The sequence below is a fragment of the Ips typographus genome, linkage group LG12 (assembly GCF_016097725.1).
Source record: "Ips typographus isolate SLU linkage group LG12, UJ_Ityp_2.0, whole genome shotgun sequence".
NCBI classification, from domain to species: domain Eukaryota; kingdom Metazoa; phylum Arthropoda; class Insecta; order Coleoptera; family Curculionidae; genus Ips; species Ips typographus.
In genome coordinates, this window is record NC_138433.1 from 26,547 (window position 1) to 46,633 (window position 20,087).

Here is a 20,087-nt window from a genome sequence, read left to right on the forward strand (position 1 = left end):
AAATAACAATCATTTAATTAAACCACTTAGGCTATTATATGTACATTTTTGTGTGCATTTAAATGTAAATCATTAAAAAAATAACAAGAGTATCACATTTTGAAAACAATTTCGTTGTCAAACATCAACTCGATTTGTATGTACAGTTAAAATGCGGTTGTGGCTTGTCCATCATGAATTTGAGCACAATTTTGCGTTTTCACCCACGATATTTTGTATCTGAACGATTCGTCCACTGGATTCACCTCTACGAACGCCAAAGAGGTGGCGGCCGACGAACTGGACGGGCAATTCGGCTGATCCGAAACGTTGCTAAACACGATCCTCCGCTTCTGGCTCTGCGTAAAAAGTTATTTTAAAAATAATTGGCGTTTCAAGATATTAGAGATACTCCCTCTGGTGATCAGTTATGAAAACAGTTCCAGCTGTCATTTCTCCGTTTGTTTACATTGATTTCGGTTAGGAATTTAGCAAATATAAAGTGACAGTGTCATATTATTTACAATGTTAGGTTAGGAACGGGTTGCCTGATTTTAGTTCAACTTGAAACGCCAATACCGAAGAATCCCTCGAGCTGCCAACTTACCGGATCGTCCAGAGTAGCTAATTCTGCCAACAAACAACGTGGAATCGTTGCAGGAATTTTCCGAATTAGGAGCGCCCTGCTTGAGAACCTTTTTGTGCTTACCCTCCATATTAGAAACTGTCGGGGATGAATGGCGAATGCAAGCAGGCGTTCTTCAAGTAAAACAAAAAAAAAAATTAATTCAAAGTAGGTACAACAGATGACATCATAATGTCTTGGATGTGACGTTTAACCTACAAAATATGCCATAGCTCCGAGTATACTTACCGGCATTTGAAAGCGGCGAGAAACGCTTGTCTGAACTTTCGATTCATAAAACAGTACGTGATCGGATTGGAACAGGAAGTGATGTAGGCCAACAGGTGAATGAGAGAAACTTCCGTAGGACTCACTTTTTCGTATACCTTACCGTGGAAATACACGTAGCAAGTGTTGAAAATGTGTAGGGGCGTCCAACAGATGAAAAACTCCGCCACGATGACGAACAACATTCTAATAACCTGCAAATAATGAAAACTGATCTGTCAAAAATGTTGCGAACAGGTTGCTAGAGAGACCGTATCGTTTTTGTTTCCATGGCCTGCTCAACCAACACGTTTTGACGCTCCATCGAGTGTGCCGAGCAAACTCAACGTCAAGATGCATCGCCTACTATACTAGAAAGCCTAAAATGTCACTTTTGTAGTTGATTGCAAGTTGTGAGGGAAAAATCAAATTCGTTTTCCCTGCGATAACTCCTTAACTAACAAAATCTGCTAAAACTCTCTATTAAGGATCTTAAAGAGAATTTCACGGGCTACACATCTGTCAAAACTAGACCTTAATAACTGTCAAAATAGCGGAATTACGAGCTGTCAAAATTAGGGTTTTTCTTGCGAGAACGCTCTAGTTATGATTGGCGATTACTCCCTAATTGTTAGCATTTGCTAAAATTCTCTAACAAGGGATTTAAAGAGGAATTCACGGGCTACACAATGATCGAAAAATAACCCTCGGTAACTGTCAAAATGGCGGATTTATGAGCTGTCAAATTTAAGATAGCAGTTTAACGTTATCCCTGCGATAACTGCCTAATTGTTAGCATTTGCTAAATCGGCTATTCCCGCCTTATTGGAATTTTTGACAAGCACCTTCTAGGCTTTCTAGTATGGTAGGCGGTGCATCTTGACGTTAAATTTGCTCGGCACACTCGATGGAGTGTCAAAACGTGTTGGTTGAGCAGGCCATGGAAACAAAAGCGATACGGTCTCTCTAGTGTAGTAGGCGGTGGCCGAGCAAATTTAACGTCAAGATGACGTAATTTAACAAAACACTACCAACCTGTCAGTGTCAAAAACGAATGCAACCATTGTTACATCATACATACAGTGTTAAAACAACCGGATAACCAACAAAACTGAACGGTATAATAGAGTTACGGTAATTTTCGAAATGTTTTTGATTAAAACCAGTGAAACAAAACATCCGACTCTCATTTACTCAGGCCGCGAAAGTTTTTGCGAGTGAATTGCACCGCAAAACAATAAGCTGCGCAAGCACGCACGTTTGTTAGAAGATTTCCACGCCCTGAAATGTTTCATATTTCGAATCGCACAGACCGTTATTAAACTGTATTTGTTAAATAAGTGGCAACGTTGCAGTATTGTACGAGGCCGGTGAAAAATTACATTCGTAACGGAAAACCGGATGGATTGATCGATCATGGTTAGAACGAGCAGTATCTCACCTTTCTTTTCGCTTCGATACTTCTGTCGATGTAATTCGATCTGATACCTTGACGGGCGAATGCGTAAGTGGTTTCTTTGATGACGAAATTGTCTTTATTCGCTCTTGTTGTATCCTCGTTTCGGTGCGAACATTGTTCAGATTTTGTTAATGGACCGACAACCTAAAAAAAAATAATTACCTTTGACTTGATAAAAGGAAAAAGAAATCTAAATTAGCTATAAATATGTATAGGAAATTTGCAAATTTCTATACAGGGTGTCCCACGACGAAAGACCTCGATTGATATTGGAAAAAGTATAAATAGGAGAGTTTTGAAAATTTGGTAGGCTACTGATGTGGGCATGCCCAATCCAACTAAAATATTTTCAAGATGGTTGCACTTCCGCTTATACTGGAAGTCGATCACAACTTTCTTATTTTAAATAGAACACCCTATATATTATTACATATTTGGATTCCTCACAAAATTCTGACCAACTTTTGTATAGAATGCCCTATGCCTATCTCTAGCCGTTTTCGAAATATTTGATGTTTTTCCAAAAAAGTGACAGTTGCAACGCTCAACATATTTTTGTACTATGTTAAAACCGTATTTCATTTTGCAATGAAACTTTGGGTTATTGTAAATAAAGGATCGTTTTATTAAACTGAGGGTGCGTAACGACTCATTTGTATACAGGGTCGTCAAAAAAAAATCATAAACTTGCCACTAAAAAAAATGAAAAATCTCAAGTTTTTTAAATGGAAACCCCCATTTTTTATGACGGAATCATTTTGAGCATTAAAAATTACTATAAGTTTCAATTTACTTGCCTATACCTAAATCCAACCCATTTCGTTTTATTTGAGAATAAACATTTTTTTATTAGGCTGCATGGTTGGAATTAGCTGGTACTCTAGTTGGCCATGCTTTTGACACACGGTGATATTGGAGACCTGCAGGGCATGTTAATAACACTAGTTTTGAGTGTTTTGACAACTGCAAATATGCCGTCGCGGTTACGTTATTCAAACCAAGATTACTTAAATCTGTTTATTATTTACGGAAAATGTGATAAAATTGTGAGTAGAACATGTGAGGTATTTGCCGCTCGTTATCCAGAAAAACCAAAGCCATCACGAAAAGCTGTCAAGCAAATAATTGAAAATTTTAAGAATACGGGATCTGTGAAGATAAAAGCTATTAAAACAAAACCAATCCTTAATAATACAAATGTAGGAATTGCAATTTCTAACCAACTTTTGTGTACAATGCCCTATTCCTATCTCTAGCCGTTTTCGAAATATTTGATGTTTTTCCAAAAAAGTGACAGTTGCAACGCTCAACATAACATGCTTTGCAGTTCTCCAATATCACCGTGTGTCAAAAGCATGGCTAACTAGAGTACCAGCTAATTCCAACCATGCAGCCGAGCATGCAGCCTAATAAAAAAATGTTTATTCTCAAATAAAACGAAATGGGTTGGATTTAGGTATAGGCAAGTAAATTGAAACTTATAGTAATTTTTAATGCTCAAAATGATTCCGTCATAAAAAATGGGGATTTCCATTTAAAAAACTTGAGATTTTTCATTTTTTTTAGTGGCAAGTTTATGATTTTTTTTTGACGACCCTGTATACAAATGAGTCGTTACGCACCCTCAGTTTAATAAAACGATCCTTTATTTACAATAACCCAAAGTTGCATTGCAAAATGAAATACGGTTTTAACATAGTACAAAAATATGTTGAGCGTTGCAACTGTCACTTTTTTGGAAAAACATCAAATATTTCGAAAACGGCTAGAGATAGGCATAGGGCATTCTATACAAAAGTTGGTCAGAATTTTGTGAGGAATCCAAATATGTAATAATATATAGGGTGTTCTATTTAAAATAAGAAAGTTGTGATCGACTTCCGGTATAAGCGGAAGTGCAACCATCTTGAAAATATTTTAGTTGGATTGGGCATGCCCACATCAGTATCCTACCAAATTTTCAAAACTCTCCTATTTATACTTTTTCCAATATCAATCGAGGTCTTTCGTCGTGGGACACCCTGTATTTGCTCCCTCTGGCCATTTTTGAGTGTAGTATTCAAGGCGTTTCAAGATACTAGAGACACTCCCTCTGGTGATCAGTTTTGAAAACAGTTTCCGGCATTTCAGCTGTCATTTCTCCGTTTGTTTACATTGATTTTGGTTAGGAATTTAGCAAAAATATGAAGTGACAGTGTCATATTATTTACAATGTCAGGTTAGGTTAGGTTAGGCCCGATTTTAGTTCTAATGGCGCTGCTTATTTCATTAACTTGAAATAAAAAAATTAAATGTATTCTTACTGGAACTTGCATAAAGTCTTTGATGAGACAATAATTGACGGGTGCTCGTTTCGTCTCCGTCAAATCCCCGATACTAGGACAACGACAGTGTAGACATCGTTTGGTTGCCAACTTGTCCCGACCGTTGTCATGGTCCGAAAAAACAATAATGTTTTTCGTTTTTAGGGCGTTGTTTAGGTTCGGAGAACTGTTTGACTTGTGCGACACTAGAAAATTTCAAAATTACGCACATTAGCAGAAAAACCACAAAAAATCAACGAGTTAGACAAAGATAACATCGGTCAGTCTGCCAAATGATGTTGCTCACATGACTTCGCTATCTACCGATTGGTATCTTGTGACTAACCTAACATTCCCACATCTTTAATCTCCCTCAGAAATAATTACCGAGTTTTTGACAGGAACTGTGCTCCATTTCCCGTTGTAGTCCTTTCCACAACTTGTCCACTATCATGAAATAGGCCGAGCTCATAACGGTCAAAGGCAACAAAAACAGGATCACATTTAGGAACAAGTTGTACATTTGTTCGCTGTCGTTGGACGGCCATTGTTCGCGGCATTTGTGACCTACAGAAAAACCAGTCGAAAAGGAAATTATTTGAAAGCGAGTAAATAGTACCTGTGGGTATCGGTTGCAGTTGTTGTACTAACAGTATGGGAATGCTACAGATCAAACTGGCGGTCCAAACGAACGAAATCATTTTCGAAGCGTGATTTCTAGTTTGCCATCTTCTGGACGTCAACGGTCTGCATATGGCAAAGTACCTTTCCATGGATATGGCAACAAGCGTCCATATTGACACAGATATCGAAACAGCTAAAAAATTAATATGCAAAAGCGTGGAAAAAGCTTTTTCTACTCTTACAGGTTCATTCCTTAACAGTTTAGAGAACGGATAAGTAGGCAATTGCCAACGTGAACGAATACAGAATCCTAGACTTTGCGCAACTGTGCGATATGAAATAGATAGAACTCTTGACAATTTTAGTTTTTAATTTTTCAAGGTCAAACGGTGCGTGGTACCAAAAAAGTGTATGGAAGGTAAAAGTTGCATCCCATCGAGGTGCATTTTGTGGTAAAAGTTTCAGACTGCTAACCTGAAACGTTCCTGAGATATTGAGCAAAAATTGCAAAAAACGAGAGTCTTATACAGGGTAATTCAAATTCGACCCTCACCATTGGGATCTCAGAAACCATAAGAGATACGAGAAAGTTTAAATTGGGGCAAAGTTGCGCAATTTAAAGCTCATCCAAATGCTGTTTTAAAAATTTTGATTTTCCGAGTACTTCCGAAGATATCCGAAAAAAACTGAAAATTTGATTTTTTGTTTTTATTTATTTCTAACCTTATTTGAAGAGATATCCCAAAACTAAAAGCATCTTTTCATTGCCACTTTTTCCTAGCTATTCGATGATGGATTCAAATTTGCCACACGACGTTTCGTTTTCTGTCAGTCATCATCAACTTTCTTTTTTCTTATGGGCGCCATATTGGATTTTTAGCCCACCAAATAGTACGTTTTATTCTGATTTTAGTGATGTATCATAACTTATGATTTGCTTCATAAATAACAAAATAATTCAATAAAAACTATTTTTACTTTAGTTATTGGCTTTGAGTTAATGGGCCGTTTTAAAAAATGTCATTATTTGACAGTACTTGTCAAACACGATAATTCGGACGATCATTAGAGCGTCAATCATAGTTAAAAATGTATCTAGAAAAGAAACCCCCGCAGAAAATGTTATTATTATACAAGCATTGCTGAACTATTTAGGTTAATCAGAAAAAGAGATTTGTTAGCATTATCTCTAACTTAAAAGGCTTATTTATGTTTCCAAGAGAAAGATCATCATTTTAGGAACTTCATTTTTTGCCAAATTTAAATTTTTTATAATGTTAAGTGCAAGTTTGTAGTTATTTATACAGTAAGTGACAAACCATTTTTTATTCATTCATATTTATTCGAGTGAATAAACCGGTTTAGTCACGTGTCTTATACAGTATTTTATTAAATTTGGACTTTTTATATTAAAAAAAAAAACTAAAATTACAGTTCTATTATTTGCACCGCGCCCCCTAGATGTAACATTGATGTTTGTTTGTTTACATATGTAAATAAGCGAATGTCATTCAGAGTGATTTAATAGTTATTTATACAGCAAGTGACTTAAACCATTTTTTATTCACGAAAAGAACAACTAGGTCCACAAGCGTAGCGAGTGGCCTAAGCTCTTCGAGTGAATAAACCGGTTTAAGTCACGTGTACACCTTTGTGACTAAGTATGTTCAGGCCAATTGCGTGTGACAAGTACTACCAAGTAATCTTCATAAAAGGTCTCATTCACTCAAAGGTAACAAAGATAAAATCTCTAAAAGCTCTAATGATCGTCCGAATTATCGTGTTTGACAAGTACTGTCAAATAATGACATTTTTTAAAACGGCCCATTAACTCAAAGCCAATAACTAAAGTAAAAATAGTTTTTATTGAATTATTTTGTTATTTATGAAGCAAATCATAAGTTATTATACATCACTAAAATCAGAATAAAACGTACTATTTGGTGGGCTAAAAATCCAATATGGCGCCCATAAGAAAAAAGAAAGTTGATGATGGCTGCCAAAAAACGAAACGTCGTGTGGCAAATTTGAATCCATCATCGAATAGCTAGGAAAAAGTGGCAATGAAAAGGTGCTTTTAGTTTTGGAATATCTCTTCAAATAAGATTAGAAATAAATAAAAACAAAAAATCAAATTTTCAGTTTTTTTCGGATATCTTCGGAAGTACTCGGAAAATCAAAATTTTTAAAACAGCATTTGGTTGAGCTTTAAATTGCGCAACTTTGCCCCAATTTAAACTTTCTCGTATCTCTTATAGTTTCCGAGATCCCAATGGTGAGGGTCGAATTTGAATTACCCTGTATAGGGTGTTTCAAATAAGCGAGTTATGGACGTTTTTCTGGAAAAATGCACGAAAATTTAATCTAAATTAGGGATTTTTTGTCCCTACTATATTAACGGCGACCATTTTGGAAACTGATTTTAAATAATTTTTTCTTGGTCTAAACTAACACTTCTTGTGTATATTTAAAGAGTACATAATCCTGAAATATTGCTACTCTTCAGCCCAATTCGCTTCAAATGCAAAACTTTTACATACGGTTTACTGCAGACCTTGCAATATGTCTAAAAGTCCCCCGAATTTATGGTGAAAAGGGAGCGCACGGAATCCCTTTTGAAACTAGACATTTGTATACATAAGCAAAATATTGCCGGTTATATACAGAACGAGCCGGATGAAATGGTGTTTCCTTAAAAACTCACCTTGAAAATAAGGTATCAATTTGCACATGACCGGTCCGAATAAGAAGTTTCGAATGACTTGACCAATCAACGTAATGGGCATACAAAACACGCCGAGCAAAAGGTCCGCAACAGCCTGTAACAGAATATATAAAGTAGAACTTGCTGTTGTAAGAAAAGCTGGTAAAAACGTAACATGGCAAAAATTGCGGCGATTCAATCCCTGACAATTCTCTAAGGAAAAATAAATACGAATATAAAAGTCAGGTACCGGACTGATAATTTAAATAGGCAAATATTAAATGTGCTTTTCCGATTAATTCCTCGCTTTTATTGCTCGTAAAAGTGTCATTTTCCGAGTCGCCTGGAAGAGATATTAAACCCTATTTCGCTCTATCCATAAACATATACAACGACCATAATTTTTTATTATTTAAACCAGTGCAGTTTCCAAAGAATCCTTCGAAAAATCACAAAACTGCTTAAATACAAAGTAAATGAATAGCTGGAAGGGAAACGACCCTAAAACTGTGACAAACCTTCGACTATTTGAGGTGCTTTCAATGGGATTTAAATTCACAACCTCAAAACTCCCCTAAAGGGACATCCGGCCAAAAGTTTTTAGTGTCGATTCAGCGACACGGAGTTAAAGGTTATGTAAAGGTAAAACCTACCCTTAAACTGTCTTTGTGCTTAAACTACCGGTTGGTAATGGTAGGACAGATGTACTGCGACCTGATTAGATTTATTGTACCCCATCTTCTTCTGCCATCTCAAGGTTTCCTTTCTTCCTCAAGATTTAGTTCCTTTAGGAATTTCAGGATCTTGAGTGGGTCTGTTCGATGAGGTATTTCTTCGACAGCCAGCTGGGGTAATCCCAGTGCGTTTAATCTTCTGTACAGCATAACACTCCAGCAAGATGTGGTCTGGTTTTTCTCCGCAAAACCTGCAGGTACTGTCCTCTTCTAGGCCCAGCTTCCTTAGGTGTTCTCTGAGTGGACAATGACCCGTTAATGTCTTGAGACTGATTTTGCTGAGGTTAATCAGTGTCTTCGATCTTGCTCGATTAATATCTTTGGCCTGCCTCAGTCCTGGAAGTCTTTGCCAGTCAGTACTTCTTCTTCAGCTTTATTAACTACTTCCTGGACATATGCTTTTCCAAGACCGCAGAATGGTTCTGGCCCGATCAGTGGTGCTGATGCTCCTTTTCTGCTTGTTCGTTACCCTCTATTCCGACGTGCCCCGGAACCCAGAGGAGGGTACCTAGGCACTCCAGAACCATCATCGAGTTGATGTTAGATGAGCTCAACGCTTTGATGGCTGCTTGGCTATCGGAAAGGATCGCAATTTTCTTGTTCCGGTATTTCCTGTCAAGGTTAAACTGAATACACCTTGAAGCTTGAAAAATGCTAGAGAACTGGCTGATGGGTTCGGAGTATTTGGTGCTTGGCCCGTAGACTCCTGCTCCAGTCCCCTTGGGACTTTTACATCTGTCCGTATACCATATTATGGTATTTCTTCCCAATGTTTGAATGGATTCTGCGCTCCGATCTCTCTTGGTGCTCAGTTGCGTTCAAAACTAAACTTCCTGATGATTTCTTTGGAGATCTTTGGCCTGCCTCAGTCCTGGAAGTCTTTGCCAGTGCGTACTGGCCAAACTACCGCTTAGTATTCTAACCCAACCTAAATACGATAAAAAGCGTCCAGATTTGCATCGAAAACAATTCAGAACGCCCGAAAAGAGTGAAATATAATGCAAATTTGTGCACAAGTTGAGAGTTTCTTAATGTATACCTGTCGATTTCATATCGGGAGTCTCATTATCAAAACTGAACGATTTTAAATTTATGGAAGCTTGGAAATTGCATCCATAATGTATTAATATACCACCTAAAGCGATTCCGCACGTTGAACAGGCTTTAATTGAATCATTTTAAGGGGAAACGAATAGAATGAGGAGAATTAACTTAATTATATTAGAAACTGTAATCATTGATTGTTGATCACGTGGTTTTGAAGGATAATTTAGCTAAACAGTCACGTGACCATTGTCAAAATCATAAATCTCGAAAACACTCTTTATATCGAATACTAAACAGAACGTTTCTAAACCCAAATTTTAGAGCACAGTTTGACAGTTTTGACGTTAGTGACAGTTGTCACGTGATTGTAGAACACTATTTAGTTAGACGGTCAAGTGACAATTGTCAAGATAACTGTCATAAATCTCAAAACCACGTTTTATATCAAATACTACAAGAAAACGTTTCTAAACCCTGATTTTAGCAACTTTAGAGCAAAGTTTGACAGTTTTGACGTTAGTGACAGTTGTCACGAGATTGTAGAATACTAGTTAGCTAGACGGTCACGTGATAATTATCAAAATAACTGTCATAAATCTCAAAAACACGTTTTATATCAAATACTACAAGATAACGTTTCTGCATCTTGATTTTTACAAGTTTAGAGCACAGTTTGACAGTTTTGATGTTATTGACAGTGGTCACGTGATTTCAAAAGACTATATAGCCAGACTATGTCGTGACAATTGTCAAAACAACTGTTAAATCTCAGAAAGTCGTCTTGTTTCGAAAACTGTGTTAAAATGTAGTTCTTGCAAATTCTAGTAAACTTTTGACAATTCTGACAATAGTGACAGACATCACGTGGTTTTAGAGAAAGATTTGGCAACGCTGCTTAAAGGTATTCACGCGCAGCAAACATGCTAAGCATACAGTAAATGCAACGGTTAATGATAATTAATTAAACGCGTGTCACCTCTATGCAGTAAAAGTATTTTTCAGTTCACTGTTTTTCAATAGGAATTGTCAATTTAGTATTTTTTTTTACGTTTGCCAACCCTGTACAGGCTGGGAGAGCTTTTACAAAACTATTTTATTAAAGTAATCGAACTGTCTGTACGTTTAAGCTGTTGCGATGGAATTAAACCGAGAAAAGTCGAGACAAATATGTGCGGAGTTTAACTCGACAAACAAAAGTTCGTAACTCAATTGGGTACGGGGACAATTTACATTTTCGTCGTTCCGAGAGCGACGGCGGACAGACAAAAAGACCCAAAATTGTTTTACTAACATAGATAAACCCTTAATTAGTAGCCATAGATACTCACCAAATTCAGTAGATAAACATTGGTGACCGTTCTCATACGTTTGTTGCGCATCAAGGTAAACAAAATGAGAGTGTTGCCCACCATTGACAGTAGAAATACGGACGCGTACAGGGGAATCATCGTTTTGCTGTCAAAAACGCTGGAGACGTTCGTGGTCGAAACGTTGCTAAAATTAACAATGTTGCCAACGTTATTTATTCTGGTGTACAAAGAAGGTTTCATAGTTTTTCGCTTCTTCTCTTCCCCCGAATTCAATAACGGTCAGTTTTCTGGAAAAAAAGGGGGTTATTCAATTTTACCAGTGTCGCCGTTATTATGCCATAAAAAGATAATGTATAGGGAGCAAAAAATAAAATAAACCAAACTTTTAACGTTTAAATTAATATTTGCTGTAAATATAACAGGTTATTGCTGTGCACTTGTATATTATGAAACATCAAATGTTAATTAAACATACATAAACGTATGTAAATTTTAATTAAATTACCTGAAACTGGCTCACATTTAGCTAATTCATCTCATCAAAAATTAAAATAATCGTATCCCTCATCAATGTATTACATTCGTGATAAAGCTTCAAGAGAATGGAATGAAGATCTGTAGCAAAAAACCAAAAGGGCGTTAGGTAATGCACGTATTATTCCCGGATTTGTTAAGGGACCCCTTTTCCAATTAATTCAGGAAGTTTTTGCATAATGAAAGTTGGGGGTGAAAGTGGTTAATGAATGGATTTTGTTATGATGTTAATTTGCTTTAAGAGAGCTAAGAGGTTGTTGTTTGTCACGTCCCGGTTGTTGATAGCTAGAGCAGACTTTATAAACCCAACCAGTCTGCTAGGTAGGGATTGTCCTGGGCGTCATTAAAGACTGTCCCAGAAAGGTTGTCCGCGAACGAGTGAAGGCTGGACACCACATTGAGATGTATTCTGCCGACTCTTCCTCTTCCAAGCATCCCCGGTTATACCCATCAAGTACTGATGGCGTCTCAGCTGGCAGTGGCCAGTCACCATCCTTAAGTTCTCTCTGCTTAGTTCCAGCAGGTATTTTTGACTGAGGGGCTCAACTGATGAGTTCTTTGGCCTGCCTCATGCCTACGGCGCAGTCCCAGCGTTCTTGAAACAGCTGCTGCATGTCCCGGAACCCACACAATGTCGTTCTTTTGGGTCAGCTTTTGCACTCCATAACCAATTTGGAGTGCACTATCTCAGCACTGATTGCCGTGATGGCAGCTCGGCTGTCAGAACAAATGTGTCGGGCTCTCTCCCACTCAGTAATTACAACTCCTTCTATTCTAGACCGGTTGACTTGCCGCTCTGATAAGCATTCTGATGTCTAGCTATTAGTGATCCCACTTTGAGGTCTAAGAGGATTGGGTTAACTAATGTTTGTCATTAAATTTTCAATCATAGTTAGTTTTTCCTCAAATATTTAGTTGCACTGACTAATAAATAATAATAAACGTTTCGAGCAATTTGAAATCGACGCCATTTTTCACGCACCGGTAATCCTTTAATAAAGGGGGCATTAGTTTGGTTTTTAATTTGAATATTCGCCATTTTGCAAGCAGACGAGCGTAAACAAAGCCGAATTCGTCATGTAAAATACAATCTGTTTGCCTTTAATATGCATAATTTGGTCGTGTTTCGCTCGCATTATGGCATGCCAACAATAATATCCGTTTTTTTTGGTGACGATAAGGATTTTTAGTTTACTGACCCAGTAAAAGTGCAATTTAACAGGTCAGTTACCTGGTTACACAACATGCACACTGTGTGTGTGTTTTTAGGCAATTTTCAGTTTGCTGAAACTGCGAGATTAGATCGACCAAATTATTCATATTTGAGCAAAGAACAATCAAAAAGCCCGCCAGTGTGACCTAGTAAGTTTGTAAGACCAATGAACGGTAAGAAGATGTTTGCCCCTAAATTATATTTTGATCACCAACATGCTCTTGGCAACGTTGAGGTGAAAAACAATGTAAACTAATAAAATATCGTAAACAGAGTTTTATTATTTCGATAAACAAGCATTTATCACGTCGGACAGATATTGCAGAGCAACTCCTACTGCATTTACATCAAACAAAACCGAGAACGAGCTGACAATCGACACCGTAAACACACTCTACGTTGTTCGGTAAACAAAACCGAGCTGCACACGTGCACGATTTGCTTTATTTAAGCACTCTATACTCCAAATATCTACTTTTTTTATATTATATAAACCAGTCAGTTTGGCAACGTTGCCAAACAGTGATTGACGTTTGTTTCAAGAAAATGTGGTTGATTTGGCAACCACGTGGTACTAAACTAGTAAATTAAGACTTGGTCATGCTTGGCTTTAAAGAGTCCTTATTGCACTTCGGTTAGTTCCGTATCATATACGGCGATTTTCGTTTCAATTCTTAGGTTAGAATTTAAAATAACAACTCAGTCTTATAGTTGACTCTAGTACTACAAAGTTGTAAAAACACTGCCTGACCTTATTTTACCTTTACAGCCTGGAGTTATTAAAAAGCAGTCATTAAAGTTTTCTACCATATCTCTCTAATGGCCGCATTCGTTTTCAAGCTCCGTGGAGCGAGAGCAGAGCGTTTTTGACGTCACGATGACGTAATTTAGCAAAACTATAATTTGAGCAACTGTCAAATTACGTCATTGTGACGTGAAAAACGAAGTGAAAACGAAGGCGGCCTTGGTCAAATAATGTTTCGATTATTCATGGCAACTGGGATTTTGAAAAACAATCATCCGAACTAAAAGAAAAAAAGTATGCATCCATTTTCCACTAAACGTCGGCTTGTTCTCAAAATTCAGTTAAATGGAGTCCCATTTAGTTTCTGCCCTATTCAGTTCCGCCCTAATGTACTTAACCTAACCTATAAAGAGTAGGGCAAAGTTAGCTTGTATAATTCTCTGCTACAAAGTGACTATGTTCACGGATCCGGATCCATTGAGTTTAATCTGAACCTTTCTGACTGGAATATTGCTTAATTCGCACACATACACACACACGTGTTTCGCATTTGAAATGTAGATAAAATAATGTACTTTCACTGTTAAAAAGTAATTATAAATTAAATAAAAGTTTGTTTTACCTTTTGACTGGGCGCTATAAACTTCTTAAATCCGCTTTTCCTCGGTGGTTTTCACTAGAACTGAAAAGCCGTCGGACTTTGCGTATACGGATGATTAGTGGACTGTATTATTTTGACTGTGAAAATGAAACCTTTGAATAACTAGGTATAGTTTGCCAAAAAAGAATTAACGGAACACGCACGCCGCTTTTTGGAGCCACACACCCATCCTCCATTACAAAAAAGAATAATGACAAATGACGTTTTCTTAGCATTGCCATCTGTTGGCAAACACTGGTAGCAGAAAGTACAGTTTTTCGGCATCAACTCGCTACAGGTTAAGTCTGACAAGTACAGATGGCAGTGTTATAAAGCAAAGTGCAACTTATTTATTGGGAACCGATTTGCCCAAACACCTTTTAATGTTATTTACGATCAAAAGTGCAGTTTTCATAACCTAAAAGCGGTAATTTATTCGCACCGGTACGTTTTAAAGCGTTATTCTTTGTTAAGAAAAAAAGTTAAACCAAGCAAAACGATTATGAATACTTGTTAGACCCAATTTGGGGCTGAGGAGAGGAAACTTTTTTAAATTGGTATTTATGGGGCTTTGAAAGCTTCCAGGTGAACGTACTAAGAGTTTTCAGTTTTACCAATTCCACGCAAACCACCAGCAATGTTGCCAGGTCTACCGTTTTTAATTACGTTATTGCCATTATGTTGGTTGTGAAACTTTTCATATTATACTTTTTCAGTTTATTGAATAGGAAATTTAATAAGGATTCTAAAAATGCCCTTAAAACAGTCATTTTCTTACTCCAAATTATTCTCTAAAACCACGTGATGTCTGTCACTATTGTCACAATCGTCAAAATTTTACTAGAATTTGCAAGAATTAAACGTCAGGAAGAAATTCTATTGGACCACGGCTTATAAGCCCGGATAACTTTTGTATGTCAATTCAAAAAATGTTAAGAATTTTAGTACAAAAATTATCGAAACGGTTGGTAATTTTACAAATTTATGCAATTTAAAAAAACCGCGCAGAGTAATTTATGAGCCACTTTTTTCACTGTAAGGCGCCCCAGATGCTAAAATGATTAATTTTCTGGCTAACAAATTACTCTTTATCTCAGGAAAAAGTGCCAGCGATGATACTAAATTTGCAACGTTGCGTTGAAATTATATCTAACAGTTCGAATTGTTCAGTATCCACTTTTGGTAGTTTGTGATTGGTTAAAGTATATTTCATAAGAACGGATAAATCAAATAATAACCATTAATCACAATTTGTACGGTATCGGCTTTGATTAATTTACTTTCCGCCTCCAGGTCCAAACATCAATAAATATTCCTCCACCTTCAGGGGCGATATTGAGCAAGTCTAAGTGTTTAAGGTACACCAACGACAAAGCTTAGGATATGGCTAACCATTTGATGTAACTAATAACTTTCTGTAAAAATTAGCTTTATTTGACGTCCATCTCCGTGTTAACTGTCGGAAAATCAATCTTGTGAGTTTGACGAGGGTGGTAACATAACGTTTAAGAATCCTGTGATGAATTTGACTTGTCTGGTGGTCAGTGTTGCCAAGTCAAAATATTTAATGACGGTAGTAGTACGGTAGTCAAAAAACGGTTGATCAAAACAAATTCAATCATTTTACATTATATGATACAGGGTGTCTTTTAATAGTCGTCAAAATTTTTTATATTGCAATCAGAAACACGTTTTATATCAAACACTGCAAGAAAATGTTTCTAAACCCTGATTTTTGCAACTTTTGAGAATGATTTGACAGTTTTGACGTTAGTGACAGTTGTCACGTGATTTTAGAAGACTGCCCATTGCTACACCATCATTCTCTTCGTAGAATTCACCCCGCCACTGGAAGTGGTGGTGGTTAGGCAGTGTCAGTGAACAATTTGGAAATGTCCAGTGGAAAATCTCGTTCAATCTGCTCCAGAGCCGTTTTGATGGGTACCATAGTCAATAAAGAAACAACTCACAAGGACGTCACCTGGAGATAAAGTTAAGGCAATTTGTCTTTGATGAAGCTGTCCGTCGTTCCTATTTTTGGTTGAAAGGATGTTGTTTGCTATCTCATCTCAGAGTCTCAGAGGTACATCCAGCTTGTGTATTTTAGGCAAACCATAAAGTCTGGATGGAAGTCTTCTTGAGTATCGAGATATCTTCAGCAGCCGTAGAATCTTTAATAACACAATTATTTGAAGTGTTTAGAAGTAAACTAAACCGTGTCGATAATGGTTTATTACACCGTCCATGTAAAAGTTGATTGAATATCGGTTTTCTGTCAACGTATCGGTTAAAATTACCTCAGTCGGGTAGCATTTTTTCAATCAAATCCAATTAAAACCGGATCGTAAAATTGACGAGGTGCTTCTGATTTTAAGAACATCCTTTGAATTGATAGGTTTTAATAAAGAAGGTTGACCTTTGATACCATTACCTTTCATTACTGGCAATATTTACATTCTTGGATAATAAAAATTGAATAATTTTGCTGCCCTAAAGCCAATTAAATTCAGATTTCCACCACCCTTTCGAAAAATGACTTTACAACTTTATAATTCGATTTTCTTATGTAAACTGAAACTTTTGTACTAAACGCGAGAAACGGTCTTAATCGATTAACAAGCTTTTCAAGAAATTGATGATTGATTGAGCTTAATTGGGACTTAAAACATAATTTTTGATTAATAGTAAAGTTATTGCAGTTTTTTTTACTAATTAAATCTTACCAGCCCAATGGGCCTCCCCTAGTCACTTTAGCAGAATATCAAAAATCACTTCAAATTTGGCGCGCAATTTACTCCGGAAAACCGACTATCAACTTCCGAACGGAACGAGAAACGAATACAGGCTCAAACAGCGAATGTTGTTCTCATTGAGGCTCTATACTCTTTCAAAGCGACGTTGCCAATTCCGGTTTACTAACCTACTCTGCACACTGGATACTGATACAATGTTGACATCCATGTGTCATTTGTACGGTAAATGCTGGCTTGAAAACATTATTTCCCATTTATTTTCTTAATTAAAGTTATGAAACGTTATTTATCACTCTAAGGGTCACTTTCATATAAAACCTCCTGAAAAAATGGAATAATATTCTATTAATTTTACTATAAGCATTGCAAATTTTTTTAGAATAATTTACGCGGATGCGTATATGTAGCGCCATCTAGACAGTCAACCAGGAAATCAATACTTGCTCAACTGATTGGTTAGACAACCAATAGATGACGCTGTACATTTCATAGTGTGGGCGACATGCCTTGCATGTACTGTCTCTCACAAATATGCAACCAGCAATACAGTTCTAATTCTCCAATATCACGCCGTCACTCCAACACATACTAACGCAGTGTTGCCAAGTCTAAATATTCAAGAATAATCAGTCAAAAAACTGTAGATCAAAACAAATTAAACGTTTCTAAACCCTGATTTTTGCAACTTTTGAGCATGGTTTGACAGTTTTGACGTTAGTGGCCGTTGTCACGTGATTGTAGGACACTATTTAGTTAGATGGTCACGTGACAATTGGCATAATAACTGTCATAAATCTCAAAAACACGTTTTATAACAAATATTACAAAAAAACGTTTCTAAATCCTGATTCTTGCAACTTTTGAGCACAGTTTGACAGTTTTGACGTTAGTGACTGTTGTCACGTGAATATAAAACACTACTTAGCTAGATGGTCACGTGACAATTGGCAAAATAACTGTCATAAATCTCAAAAACACGTTTTATAAGAAATACTACAAGAAAACGTTTCTAAATCCTGATTCTTGCAACTTTAGAGCATGATTTGACAGTTTTGACGTTATTGACAGTTCCAACGTGATTTTAGAAGACTATCTAGCTAGACTGTGAAGTGACAATTGTCAAAATAACTGTTAAATCTCAGAAAATCGTCTTGTTTGTAACTTCCCCAACCTTGTCCCCCCCAGTCTTTGTAACTTCCCCAAACCACTTTGACAATAAGTTGGAATTGTACCAATGTTTGAATATGGAGAGGGGTGGAGAGAGATATCCTTTTGGTCTACAGCTATGGGAGGGTAAAAATCAGTCAGGAGGGTAAGGCTGCCAAGCCTTACTGAACGAGTCTAAAATCAGCTCCTGGGACGAAACACACACGTCATTCCCCTCTTCTCGGAGATAACCTCCAAATTGATCGTGGAGGCATTAGGATCAACTGAGGAGCGACATACTGCGAAGACACCAGGAAGTCTACTCCCAGGATTCAAAAAAATGAACGGAGACCTGGTTTCTTCAGATAGAGGCTTCGTTCTCAATCGCAAAGATTACCAAGGATGAAATTAAGTACCATTTTTTACATACAAACTTCGATACCAGTGTTCTTCCTTTCATAGCCAGACATTTTGCAAAATCCACCCAACACAAGTACGAGGCCGTTAAAAATTCAATTCTAGCTTCATTTGGACAATCTAACGGGTCAACTTTTGGGCTGCATTAACCTCGAAAGTTGATCAGCCCTAATAGAGACAGTTCTCCACTTAGAAAGCCAGGTTCACGTAGCAGTAATTCTTATATTTGTTTTGAGAGAAGCCCTGTTCCTAGAAACCTCGCGTGTCCAACAAACGGTTGGTGATGCTTGTTCGTGACATGAGGACTGTCATTTTTGATTGATACTGGATCAGCTGTTTCTGTTCTGCCAACGCAGACACTTTTGGAGAATTAGAACTGTATTGCTGGTTGCATGTGAAAGACACAATATACTAATTTTATTATCCACAATTATAAAAACTAAACTGTATTTCTATTTGCGACCTGCTGGGGCAACGGTAGTACTAGTTGAAGGATTGGCAGTATAAATTTCAATGTGATACTCTAAACCTTTCATCAAGTTGGAAGTTAGGGAGATTTCCACAAAGTAATAGCCAATTCCACCATTTTCAATCACCGCTCGCCCACCCTGGTTGTTATCACTTACGTCGGTGACCTGAAAATGATTAAATGATTAAGTAGTTTAATCATTACTACTATATACAAGTTCCCTCACCTTAATGCAAACTATTTTATTCTGATTTAAGCCAGTGGAAGGGCAGTGAATACGTTTTGTAGCGTATCCATACCAGGAGAAAGGCTGCTCAATGTCGAAAAGACACAACAACTTTAAACTGTAATTTCCACTAAATATTAAATTTTTTTAACCAAAAATACTTACTTCTCATTAGGGTCGGCACACTGATTAATATTTGGACCTGCCTCACCCAAATGTGCCAAGAAAATACAGGAAAAACACACAAAAATCACTTTCATGGCGATATACTAGCAGAAAAGTAACATTTTACTGAATTTATATGTTCAGTGATTATTTTTTATGGCTATTTTAACTGTTACACCAATAACTTTTTAACGGTTTAAAAAATAAATAATTTTTATGGTTTCATGTTTGGTATTTTTAATTAGTTTGACTGATTTCTGATTGGCTTTTACCAAATCAACATCACTAGCACGCAGAGAGACAATTAATCGGCAATCAAAGGCCTATTTGAGAATGCGCAACTGATTGGCCACAGCTATCGAAGCCCTCCGAATGCAATTCCACTTTTGTTTGTAAAATCACTTTGATGATGCAAGCCACCCATTAGATAATAAATAACTTTGTTCAAACCACTCTCGTTATGTAGACAATTATCGAACAATTGGAAGAATCATAAATGGATGACACAAGTAAATAGCGACTCGGTTTTACTTTGAAGAAAACACCCTGTGTAGAACATTTCTAGCTGACAAAAATAGCAGTTTAATACAGTTTCGGTTCAAGATTGTCACCTGTTTATAATGACATGGCTTTAGAATTTGTTGCAATTGAGAACTATCCAAAAATGGCTTGGGGGAATGGGATTCTACAAAAAATTGTGCGTGTGTTTGACATTTTTAAAGACCAA

General features: G+C 36.9%; 2 protein-coding genes across 6 annotated transcripts in view; both read right to left on the reverse strand.

Annotated features, from left to right (window-relative positions):
- The window catches only part of LOC145736662 (cholecystokinin receptor-like), a 25,682-nt gene continuing 5,595 nt past the window's right edge, over positions 1 to 20,087 (reverse strand). The window contains exons 2-11 of one of the 5 annotated variants that reach the window (XM_081991081.1): positions 11,558 to 11,667; positions 11,071 to 11,339; positions 7,962 to 8,076; positions 5,253 to 5,450; positions 5,021 to 5,200; positions 4,634 to 4,839; positions 2,313 to 2,474; positions 996 to 1,086; positions 587 to 738; positions 1 to 338 (exon numbers count right to left, since the gene is read on the reverse strand). In XM_081991081.1, the coding sequence (XP_081847207.1) occupies positions 147 to 338; positions 587 to 738; positions 996 to 1,086; positions 2,313 to 2,474; positions 4,634 to 4,839; positions 5,021 to 5,200; positions 5,253 to 5,450; positions 7,962 to 8,076; positions 11,071 to 11,292 (1,518 nt within the window). In that variant the 5' untranslated portion in view covers positions 11,293 to 11,339; positions 11,558 to 11,667 and the 3' untranslated portion in view covers positions 1 to 146. Of the gene's footprint in view, positions 339 to 586; positions 739 to 853; positions 1,087 to 2,312; positions 2,475 to 4,633; positions 4,840 to 5,020; positions 5,201 to 5,252; positions 5,451 to 7,961; positions 8,077 to 8,614; positions 9,897 to 11,070; positions 11,340 to 11,557; positions 11,668 to 14,166; positions 14,382 to 20,087 lie in introns of those variants that run through there. The other 4 variants (XM_081991082.1, XM_081991080.1, XM_081991085.1 and 1 more) reach the window with 4 other exon arrangements.
- Positions 18,889 to 19,888, reverse strand: LOC145736669 (uncharacterized). Its single transcript, XM_081991100.1, has 3 exons — positions 19,361 to 19,888; positions 19,196 to 19,313; positions 18,889 to 19,135 (listed from the first exon to the last, which is right to left on the reverse strand). The coding sequence occupies exons 1-3, from the start codon at positions 19,453 to 19,455 to the stop codon at positions 18,953 to 18,955; spliced, it is 396 nt and encodes a 131-aa protein (XP_081847226.1). The 5' UTR covers positions 19,456 to 19,888; the 3' UTR covers positions 18,889 to 18,952.

Excerpts from the sequence above, each read along its gene's own strand:
- LOC145736669 (XM_081991100.1), bottom strand. The coding sequence starts at position 19,455 with ATGAAAGTGATTTTTGTGTGTTTTTCCTGTATTTTCTTGGCACATTTG. Across the intron at positions 19,314-19,360 it reads TGTGCCGACCCTAATGAGAA|TTTAAAGTTGTTGTGTCTTT; the intron begins GTAAGTATTTTT and ends TGGAAATTACAG. Across the intron at positions 19,136-19,195 it reads ATAAAATAGTTTGCATTAAG|GTCACCGACGTAAGTGATAA; the intron begins GTGAGGGAACTT and ends AATCATTTTCAG.